This window comes from Geotrypetes seraphini, chromosome 14, assembly GCF_902459505.1.
Source record: "Geotrypetes seraphini chromosome 14, aGeoSer1.1, whole genome shotgun sequence".
Lineage (NCBI taxonomy): Eukaryota > Metazoa > Chordata > Amphibia > Gymnophiona > Dermophiidae > Geotrypetes > Geotrypetes seraphini.
The window spans coordinates 69,566,974-69,578,906 of NC_047097.1; the positions used below are offsets into that span (position 1 = coordinate 69,566,974).

General features: G+C 37.3%; 1 protein-coding gene across 1 annotated transcript in view; it reads left to right on the forward strand.

Moving 5' to 3' along the window:
- The window catches only part of NR2F2 (nuclear receptor subfamily 2 group F member 2), a 30,983-nt gene extending 19,951 nt beyond the window's left edge, over window positions 1–11,032 (forward strand). Inside the window, exon 4 of the mRNA XM_033920695.1 lies at window positions 9,942–11,032. Coding sequence (XP_033776586.1) covers window positions 9,942–9,962 — 21 coding nt within the window. The 3' untranslated portion in view covers window positions 9,963–11,032. The remainder of the gene's footprint in view (window positions 1–9,941) is intronic.
- Window positions 11,033–11,933: the final 901 nt, after the last annotated feature.

An 11,933-nucleotide genomic window follows, 5' to 3' on the forward strand; every position in this document is an offset into this window, starting at 1 on the left:
GCGTTTCAGACTGATTATCTCATACCTTTTCTGCAGAAGCAAGCTATGCCTCCAGCCCCTGGGTCAGGCATTGATCTATTCGCAATGTAACAAACGGACGGGTTAATTTTCCCTCATTAGCATTCGTACAGCACAGACACCACTCAGGACTCAGCCTTGAGCTCTCTCTCTCTCTCTTTCTCCCTCCCGCCCTCCCTCACCCCCTCACTCTCCCTTTTCTCTCCCCGCCCCCTCCCTCTCTCTCTCTCCTTCTCTTTCATATCCATACACGCGTTAACACATTTACACACACATGCTTTCTAATGACATTATTCAACAACCCACGCCATACTTCATCTTAATTCTTTGAATTGTCCCAGTCGCTAATTGTCTTTTTTTTTTTTTTTTCTACAGAAATATTTCTAGCTGCCGATTTTCTTTCTTCTTGCACTCTGTAGGGTAGGTATTTTCTCTTACCACCCCCACCTCATTTACTTCTTAATCTGGATGCGAAAGAGAGGAGGGGGGGGGGGCTGGTCGACACCAAAATGGCAAAGTTCATTTGGGGGGGGGGGGGTTGGGGAAGCCTCCAGCTACCTACAAAGGGGCTCGGGCCTTTGTAATAGCAGAAAGAAACAGAAATGAAAAGAAATTGCAGTTGAGGCTCAAAATGTGAGAGTGTGTTTGTGTGGACGTCTATCTGCGTGTATTTTTAAAGGTTTCTTTGAACTGCCTTGTGCTGACTAGGCAAAGCCTTTTACCCATGCTAGTCACGGTTAAAGGAACTTCGAGTTCAGCTCTTATAGCGAAGGAATCTTTTCATTTGCAGGCTAATAAATCTCCATCTCTAGCCACCTTTTGTAGCGCGGACTGAGGCAAGGAGTGAGCTTAGAGAGAGAGGAAAGATAGCGTTGGCCAAAGGTTTTTCTCCCCCTTTTTACCCCCCAAATAATTTAAAAACAAAAAAGTTTTCGAAGATGACTGCACTTGGAAAGCAATTCGGACAAGAACTGGATCTCTGTCTACATTGTTTCAAAGTAAGCCTGTTTCCTTACGTCGAATCTTCAAGGTTTCAGATCCCCTCCCCCCCCAAAAAAAAAAAAAAAAAAGATTTATGGTTTTGCAACAGCTCGTTTAGGTGGGAGAGGGTGCAGCACAGTTGTAGATCGCATATGTATTGCATGTCTCTTGGTATTGGGAGGGTGGGGGGGGGGAATTTCGGCTATGTGCATGTATGTGTGTCTATGTGCATACATTTAAAGCTGTTTTGAATGACGCTTGCAGACGTTGTGGTGTTCGGGGACGATTACTTTGCTGCATCCTTTTAATATCTATTTTCTGCGGCAGAGACCGGGAGTATTTTCAAAACTTTTTTCTTAGATAAATCTACCTTATAACGCACAACTTCGTGTGGCTTAGCTCTTTCTTCCAATTCCTCCCTCCTGCCAGGGTTTTACTTTTCAATAAATCATTCTCATTTCTTTACTGCATTTCCTGCCTTTTCCTCTGCTAGAGTTACTCATTCCGATTCTTAACTAATAACAAACTTATTAGCTTCTTTCCAACATTTCGCATTCGTCAGCATAGATGGATTTGATTAATATCCCATGGCTCGACCCCAAAAGGGAAGAGTCCTGCCCCAAATGTGTGTTCCGGGGTCCTAGAACTGTGTGGGGGGTGGGGGTGGTTTTTTTTTTTTTCCCCTCCGTCCCAGACGGGGCTTAGATGCAGTGAATTAATTTTAAGTCATCTTAACGTTCTTTGACGTCTTCAGGACCTAAAGAATATTGTGAAAGATACGCCCCCCCTCCCCCATTCCACCCCACACAGCCCAGGCGCTCTCCACCTATCGCTCCACATGGTGGATGCAAGCGGCAATGTTAAGAGGTTTGGTCAAGTGGAAGCCTCGACTAGATGGGGGCTTTTTGAATTTTTATTTTTATTTTTATTTTTTTTTTACCATTGCTTAAAATGGGAGCCATTCGTGGAAGCACGTTCAGGGTTCCTTTCTACAGCCTACCCCGAAGAACCTGTGAAACAGGTATAGCCAAAACCTTGTATGTTATATATTGAATATTGCTCTGATTGAACAAAAAGGAATAATAAAGTTGAGTCATACTTCTCCCCTTCCCCCTCCCCCCTCCTGTTCAGTATGACGTCATTTCTTACTCCTGGAGCGTTCTGCTCGCTGATGTAATCACTCGGTTTCTTTTTCGTACCTCTAAAGTGAAATGATCAGCAAGAGGGGAACGTTTTTCAATTAAAATGCAATGTTAGTCATCAATTTATATAAGAGTTGAATTTTTAATCTCGTGGTGGAACTGAGCATGATAATCTGTTTATCAAATGATCGCATACACCTATAAGTACCTTTTGCTGTAGTTTATAAGTTTTAACAGACTTACTGTAACAATAATTCTAGGTGGTGTCGACCGTAGATGGGAAATGAATGACGATTCACCACAGGCTAAGACTAGGCGAGAGACTAGGATTAGAAGGCAACATTAGAAATATTCCTAGACGTGAAAGCTCTGTCTGTCTGTCTGTCTTTTCTCCTGGATGTAAATGGCAACATCTGTTTATTTGGGGAAGAGAGATCTTCAGACCACGCCCATGCATGGAGTCCAAGAGCGCTTCAGGGATATAGCTTTGGTTTTAAGTGGAGTTGAACTTGTTTTCGACAGTCCCACAACAATGTGGAATCAGCTCCTGGAAGTATTTGCGGTCGAGCTTTATATGCATTGTAAGCTCCAGGAGTGAATGTTCCCCCCCCCTCCCCGCCCCCCCTCATAACTGAGTAATAATTCAGGGTCATTGACAATTTCCATTATCATTGATATGATGTATGAGTTCTGATTTTGTGTATTATTGCTCCCTATTGCTAGTGTTTTATTAATAGAATGTGATCTTCGAAAAGCTTTATTCATTTGATAGTGGAGTTTTCAGCTGCGAGGTGTAAAAAGTAAGTTACCCATTGTGGATATTCGCGTAGATTAGCGCGCCCGCGTGTGTGCGCGGTGTTCTCTCGCGCGCTCTCTCTCTCTGTAACGTCATTTTGCAGTGTCTCCGAGCAGTTCCCAAGTTTTTCAATATTGTAACCCCCGTCTTCTTTTCCCATTCCGCTCCAAATAGCATGTTCTAAAAAAAATAAAAAAAAAATACTAATTTCGACTTTTTCTGCAATAAATGACATTCGATGGATTCTCAGGTTCTAGAAATCGGGTTGGGCTCCGGCCGGATTGGAAGAGTCAATTTCTAGTTGGAGCTAAACCTCTATATTCGTCCTTTAAGAAGGGGGGGGGGGGAATGATGATCCAGTCAGTTCCTTCACACCTGGCTGTCAAAAGCAAATACCCTTTGCCTTGAAACGCTAAACCTAAATTCATAATACTATCAAAATTTGCTGAGGGCCTTATTTGCTGCGGATTGTTTTGCTCCTCGTCCAGTGATTGTCTGCTCTGAACATTAGCCAATATGAGTTCTGTTTGTAATCGTTTAAATTCTGTCCTTATTGCAACACACACAATATTGCCACATTAGAGCCTGCCTGCAATATTTTTATTTGTTTAAATCACAGAAGCTCAGCAAAGCAAAAAGCACGGTGGAAGATTAACCACCTGGGATTACCAGCAATCAAATAGGCATCGTTATTCGTCTTTAAGCTTAAGGCTTCTGTTTACAATGCAAAGGTAAATAAAGTTGGTGAAGACAATCGATCGAGAGACAATCGATCACATTGGAAACGTTTGATTTAGGCACATAGCGACCGAGAAAACGCATGGATGAAGCAGTTTCTCTGAAACATAAAACACAGAGATCGTGAAGACAAATTACACTGTGCAATAACGCGCTTCCCTTTAAAAGCGCTCGCTTGCTTTTCTGCAGATGGACTAAGCTTCCCATACTGATCAGGGAAGACTTAAAATGTTGTTGCAGGATTATTTTCCACAACTAATGAATAAATCTTTCTCCAGGATGTTACACAATTTTTGCTTAACAAAATTCTTTACACTTAATTGGTTTGTAGTAATACAAAGTCTTTTCAACTAATACCAGCAAAATATATTGCCAGCTGTATGTTGCCATGTATGTACAACTGTTGATGCCTTTCCCTGTCTCTCTGCTCCCACAAGCTCATCAGACTGGCTCATAAGTAACAAGTATTCTGGTGGCACAACTTATTCTGTCATATTTCATCTGGGAAAGTGCAGGTAGACCAGGTCAACTTCTGTAACTCTACCAATGAATTTAAGGAAGGGAGCAAGCTGCCAACCCTACACAGAAACCCTGGAAAAGCAAAGCAATGTTATAGAAACCCCATGGAGAAGAAAAGGAAGACATACATTTCGACCTCGCGGTATTCTCATACTTCGTGGAACATCATAACGAGAGCAAGTTTAAAAGAAAATTTGACGTCCACAAATGAACACTTCAGGGGTTAGCAGATTAAAATAGGAGTTATTATATGGGAAATTTCATTGTAGTGTGTGTGTGTGTGTAGTTATTCAATGGGAAATGTCATTGTGGTATGTGTGTGTGTTGTTATTAAATGGGAAATTTCATTGTGGTGTGAGTGTGTGTGTGTTATTATTAAATAGGAAATTTCATTGTGGTGTGTTGGTGTGTTGTTATTAAATGGGACATTTCATTATGGTGTGTGTGTTATTATTAAATGGGTAATTTCATTGTGGGGTGTGTGTGTGTTGTTATTAAATGGGACATTTCATTATGGTGTGTGTGTTATTATTAAATGGGTAATTTCATTGTGGGGGTGTGTGTTGTTATTAAATGGGACATTTCATTATGGTGTGTGTGTTATTATTAAATGGATAATTTCATTGTGGTGTGTGTGTTATTCAATGGGAAATTTCATTGTGGTATGTGTGTGTGTTGTTATTAAATGGGACATTTCATTATGGTGTGTGTGTGTGTTGTTATTAAATGGGAAATTTCATTGTGGTGTGAGTGTGTGTGTGTTATTATTAAATGAGACATTTCATTATGGTGTGTGTGTGTGTTGTTATTAAATGGGAAATTTCATTGTGGTATGTGTGTATGTGTGTGTCTGTGAAAGAGAGAGAGAGCGAGAAAGAGAAAGAGAGAGAGAGAGACTCCTGACATTCTTATTTAGTTAATGTGAATAGTAAAGGCTAAATAGGAAATTATTTTCTGATAATGCCTGGAATTGAACTGATAAATGGGTTTTAATAATTGCTCATTAATAAACAGAGTTCTGCTTTCCTTATTCAGTTTTGTCGAAATGACTTTTGAATCCCCTTAGATCAATTCATGGAGCAGCTGTATGAAATATCCCTGAACTGTTAGTACCTGATGCAATATTTTAATACAAGGCTCCCCCACCCCCAACATATATTCTGGGCTTTGGTTTGGGTTTCTTTTAACATGACAAATGTCTTCTCATACACAGAAAATCCATTCCATCTGGGGTTCTTAACAATCATTCCTGCCCTATAAAATAAAGTTATGACATAATAAAACACAACTAAACACCTTGAACTAATGTATAACCAGTGACTCTATAGCTACCAGCCTGAGAGAAAATCAATTGTGCAAAGAGAGTTAAATGGTGTCTAAAAGTATTTGCATTGATAATTAGAACCTGGAGTTTAGGTAAATGAAACAAGCTGAGATCAAACCAAAGAATTTGATTTAAACAAATGGAGGCGGATTTATTAGATATCTATCTTTTCTTTGAGATTCGTGGCAATTTGTAAGTGCCAACATAACTTTATAAATTAGCTGCCACTTAAAGGAAATAAGGTGGAAAGAACAACGAAAAGCGAAAAGGATTTCTAGACCATTATTTGGGATTTCGGTTTCTATTGCAACCATTACATAGCAGAGAAAGCCTTAACTTACATGACAAGAACTACTGAAATTGGGAACTGCCAAACTTGACTTATCGGAGGCGGTATGTCAACTGCAATCCATCTGGACACACACTTTTTAGATGTTTGATTAAAAAATAATAATAATAATAATAAGTCATGCTCAATTGGATTCTTAAAATTCTCATTTCGAGAACAATGCGAGGAGCGGTAATAGCTTAAAAAATGTGGACGTAGACACAGTTTCGAAGTTATCCGATTGGCAGCTCAGAAATCGTGAATCCTCTCTATGGAGGACAAAATCCTTCCGCCACTTGTACACATTGCACACTATTTTCTGGTCGCAAGGTGAGATTTGTGAGAAGCTCTATTCAAAGTTAGACCAAGGTCTGCCTAACTTTGCAACTTAGTACATTGGTTTCACATAGCCACATATTCCGACCACCAGCCTCATGATGTTACGGCTTTATGAGCAGAAATTTACTTAACACTAAGAGGCTCCTTTTACTAAGGTGTGCTAGCGTTTTTTAGCGCGTGCGCTATACCGCACGTTAGATGAAAAATTACCGCCTGCTTAAAAGGAGGTGGTAGCGGCTAGCACACACATAGAACTTCACGGTATTGCGGTATATAAGCTGTTATTATTATTATTTAGCGTGCGCTATTCCTAATTCACCTTTGTATAAGGAGCCCTAAATGTGATAGACACGCACACACACAAACATACACACAAAATGTGATAAACACGCACACACACTCTCACACACACATACATTTTAGACAAACTTTATATTGTGGCCTTTTCTTGGTTCCAAATGTTATCAATGCAATTAGAATGAAGTTACAATGTTCCATTAGACAATCGCTAATGTAGAATCTACTCTCTCTCTCTCTCTCCCTCCCTCTCCCTCGCTCTCTCTTTTCTCTTCTCTCTCTTCCTCCCGCCCTCTCACTTTCTCTCGCTCTGCCTTTAAATCCAGGAATCATTAGCAACCCCCTTTGGCTACATGTTTTGCATCAGTGAAACATTATGACATAGTTGTAATACAAACTCCGCTGACTTGCTCTGCATCTTCTGGTTGGAAAAGTAACAACATTAAAATCGTTTTTAATCGCCAGGCGTTAAAAGTGTTTAAATTAAAGTACCGTAGGTGTGCACGATTCGTGCTGACCAACTGCGCTTTTCTTTTAATATAAATACAGAACGCAACGTGTTTTCGCTTTGTTTTTTTTTAAAGCTAACTCACAAGCACCAGATTCAGCATTTCATAGCTATTGCACTAGAGTTTCACCTGTTTGTTACTGCTCCCTCTCTCTCTTTCTGTGTTTGCACATAAGCTACAGCAGAGTGGTCTAAGCGTACACAGATAGAAAGCCAATTACACATATTGTGTGCCTGCGAACATAGGGCTCTTTTTACGAAGGGGCGCTAGTGGTTTTTGCGTGCGCTAAATGCCGCGTGCGCTAGACGCTAATGCCTCCATAGAGCTGGCGTTAGTATTTTCCATGTGGCGGCATTGTAGCGCACACTAAAAGCGCTAGCGCAGCTTCGTAAAAGGAGCTGCAGTATTTCAGCAGACATCCTTACCTATAGGGCGTGTCCCTTAATAGGATTTTTATTTAATAAGGACGCTAAATTTTTTACAGTTTATTTCCAGTTGGGCTGTTCACTACAATCATTTTAGGCCATATTCAGAAAAGAAACTCTCATTAAAAAAAAAAAATCAACCAGTAAAAATCATAATAACATTATTTCTATTAGAGCAACTGAATTAACTGCAACCCAAAATATTTCTTTTCAATTTTTATTTTAATTGAAGAAATAGCTTTGAAAGAAAAGGGCAGGTTTTCCTTTTTATTTTTTTTTAGGACAGAAGCTTTGAATTAGAAGGCAAACTTTTACACCGTCATTGTACATTTTGTCCAGGATCTCTGTAAGCTGAATTATTTTTTGCGGACAAGTTTCTGCACATTTATTTTATATGCATTAATTAGAAATGTCATGGATTTATATATTCTCTCCACTGCATTTAGTTTATATATTATTGACTCAAAATCCGATGAAGAAAAAAATAACATTAGCAGTATTAAAATACATTAAAATTGTTGAATGCTTCAATAAATATTTGTAAGATTTAACTGAAAATCATGATAAAAATGTATAAATCTATTCTAGATGATGATAGTAAATGTTCTTTTGTGGAACAAAAATATTGTCTTTTCATCTAGCATAAGAACTCCAATATAATGCTGTCCTGGTTTTACTAAGATAAACTTTGAAAGACTAAATTATTTATATGGGAAACTTTATTTGATTTAGAACGCTTAACTAGGAGTGTGTGTGTATGGGTTTTTTTTTTTTTGGGGGGGGGAGGAGGGTCTGGATTTATTACCCATCCATCCTTCTTAATAAAACTGTATTGCTCTTGTATTTCTAAAATTAATTCTACACTTTATATAAGTGTATTCTATAATTCTATAATTCTATATTAAAATGTGGTTTTCTTTTTTTCTCTCGCTTTTCAGCCTGAATTATTAATACTTTTAAACTTTGACCAATTCTATACTATTATCTTTCTCCCCCATTTCTGTTTCACACAGGCTCACATAGTGTACACGACACCGTCAAAAGAGGATATTTGACAAGGACTGGTTAAGGAGTACCTTTTGGTGTCCAGGTCTTTTAGGCTCTTGATTATGGAAAAGTAATCATATTCAGAATTCACATATTAAATGATCTTTCTTTTAATATCAATGGATTCCGATTTCAACAGCAAGGTGGCGCTACAAGTAATGGAAGCGCTTTATAAACACATTAGTATGGTATCTGCAGTGGTAATGGGCTTTGTAAAATAATGCAATTAACACAGACATTTCAGTGGGGGATCTATAAATCAAAAATCTAATGTACAACAATGGCATTGACCGCACAGTTCGACTATAAAACAGAGAGAGCCCAGTATTCAGACCCAAAAATCTAGCCTCTTAAACAATTTTGTTAAATGTTTTATTTGCTGAAGATGTTTCTTTCGGGACTTTTTTAAAAAAATGATTTATAAGATTTTTGAAAACAATTGTTCGTTACAACATTTACGTGAAATGTCTAAGGTTCTCAGTGGCACAGTGGGTTAGTTTAAGAGTAGTGGTTTTGAGGATTTTGCTTTGTAATGCTTATTCCTAAGTGTTTTTTTTTTTAAATATTTGCATTTTGTAAACCGTCTTGTTGTAGATGGTATATGTAATTTGTCCTATAAAGAGGTAATGCCTTTTGTGTCCACCTGTTTTTTGTTTTTTTTTCTGGACTTAGAAGGCAACCACACTGCTTAGAATATACTAGAAATTCGTGCAAACATATAAAAATTGTTACATAGAACAGCTATACCACTCCTCTTCCTAAATCACTTTATTTATTTCTCAATTTGAGCTCATAAAACATGTTATTTGGAGAATAATGCAGTCAAAAGATAATGCATCAATACATATGTAAGACATAATTGTGGTGTGAGGAAGGGAAAATAAAATCAATGTTTGGTTTTTTTTTTTTTTAGCAAGTTGCAAAAATGCAAATATATTAAATATGCCAATTGTTTGGTTGATTATTACACTTAAAAAATGCAGGTGGTAAAACTATGCAGAAATTGATAAATGTGTATGTTATATGTTGCAAGTTGATTTTTGCCATTCCATCCTCTCAGTCTCTCTTCTTTCTATTGGCAAAGGTGAATACAGTCCCTGTTCTGCATTCTACAATGATCGGTCAAGATAAATAATCTAGATGTGTTCAGAAATATTGCAATGCCTTTGAACTGTAGAAGTTTAAAAAAAGTGCTATGTATACATTAACTTCAGAAATACCACGCTAACCCTTTCTAGGTCACAAAATATGTCCATGAGATTTTGAATAGGTGAACAGATAAATTGCTTGGAAAATTCAGGTGCCTGTTCTCTCTTTGCCGATCTTTCTTTTCATACTGTCTTTCTTAATCCAAGCGCCTGATTTTTAGTGCAAACTTTGGACCTTAGTGGTTGAAACAGGTCAGGTCATTAGGAATGTAAACGCAGAGACAGAATTATAAACATGATCTAAAAGTCTCTTCCAATTCATTTCTTCAGGTACTGATTTGGTCGCAGTGATGAAAAGTGACAGTACCGAAATAGACAGCTTTTAAAAGTAATGAAGTCAGATGAGGCTTTAACCTGTCGATTGGTATAAATCAACCTGGAAAAAGATGAATGAAGAATATTATTTACTGACTCAAGAACAGTTTAATACAGCTTGGAATGAAAATGCCCACATTGGAAAATCATGTTGTGTTACTTGAGTTTCTCTTGGCACGTCCCTCTTAACAAAAATGTTATACTAGCAGAACTGTAAACACATATTAGGAATTTCTCTCTTAATTTATTTATTTTTCTTGAAACGACAGTGAAAACGAACTTGTACTAGAAAAGAGGTGTAGACACAAAAATGTTCTTTATATCTGCCTTGCTTGGAACCTCCTGCAATATACAATATGAAGTTTTCCTTAGAAATTATTTTCCGACAATAATCCGAACAAAGATGAGTACTTTAATCGTATAGTCGCTTTTAAAGGTAACTCTTAAAAAAAAAAAAACCAACCCAGAGGTGGTATAATATCAAAGTAGATACCTTTCGATAAATTGTTCACCAAAGATGCTACGCTTCCTGTTTAAAATAGCAACTGTCCACTTAGACTAAAATTAGGAGGAGGTGCTGAAAAGTTCTCAGCCCATCCAAGAAGCGAATGACGTGGATATGGTTCAGTCAATGATCCGAAACAATATTTTTAAAAGAATTTCGTTTCGGCAAATTTGCACTTAACGAAAACACTCTTTGCAGCTACAGTGGCAAAATAACGCTCGGAATTTAGAAAATTGGTTTGGCTGGGCTGAGAACTTTACGGCACCCCCTTGTATATTAATGTTGCTTTCAAAAATATGGCTTTTGGATATTGTGTATAAAATTGTAAAGCTCCTTCTCTATTTTGATTTATTTTCGTGAATGTCTTATAGTTGCATTATTACCCCGGAATACATCTGAGGCAAATAAATCTATTGATTATTGCATACATCCTGGTACTTTTCCTAAATGTAGTTGATTGGTGGTGATAAGTTGGAATTCTTGTATAAAGTAGCTGGATGTAAATTTGTGGAAATTAAAAAAAAAAAAAAGTGCCTCCATACAAATGAGAACTTTGCTTGTTAAAATGGATCTAATTGTTCCACCTAGAGACATTTGATTTTACAAAATGCACAATTGCATATGCATTTGAATAACGTGATCATGTAGCCTACGCAAGATTAAGACAGCGTATTATTTCACACTAAGCATTTTTGAACTTTTCTTGTTTGAAAAGTTATTGCATGATGGTAATGTCATAAATTTATCCATCTGAAAAAAGAGAATTGTCGCAGAGCGGCTGTTTATTGAACTGCTTATCAGATGTTGTGTTTATATATATATATATATAAAAAATAAAAGTATTGATGCCTTTGCATCGATCATCATATTTCATGCTTCCAAAGAAAATGATGACCCTATTTTCAGAATTTCATTGGGGGGAGGGGAAATAAAGTGTTTTTATATCTGTTGCAAGTATCTAGTAGGTAGGTCTTTTCTGCTTATCTAAACAGGCTGAAATGTGAATGAATACATTTCATTAGCGTTCAGTTTCTATTCTAACCACATTTTAAATGTTTTAACCCAGTATTCTTTCAAAAATACTCATTGATGTACTATTTTGCTTACGAACTGCGCTACTGCTACACTTTTTATGAACAAATTCACAGAAAGCTATATATTTTTTTGCCCTTTAAGTAAATTGTTTATTTTATTCACAAATAACCTCAATCTTTTATTCTACCTCTTATCCCAGCTTTAAAATAAAGTCAATTATAGGTTCTTTACTAGTCGTTGTTTAACGATCAGTTTAGAGAACTTTGCCCACGAAAACGATTTATTGCTGATCTTTAAAAGAGTGAAGGGTCCTTCTGTGAAGGATTTTTTTTCCCTTCTTGTTCCTTTCCTTATTTCAGAAGGCTGTCAATATAGATCATAGTAGAACCGTGTGAGCACCCGTAAAG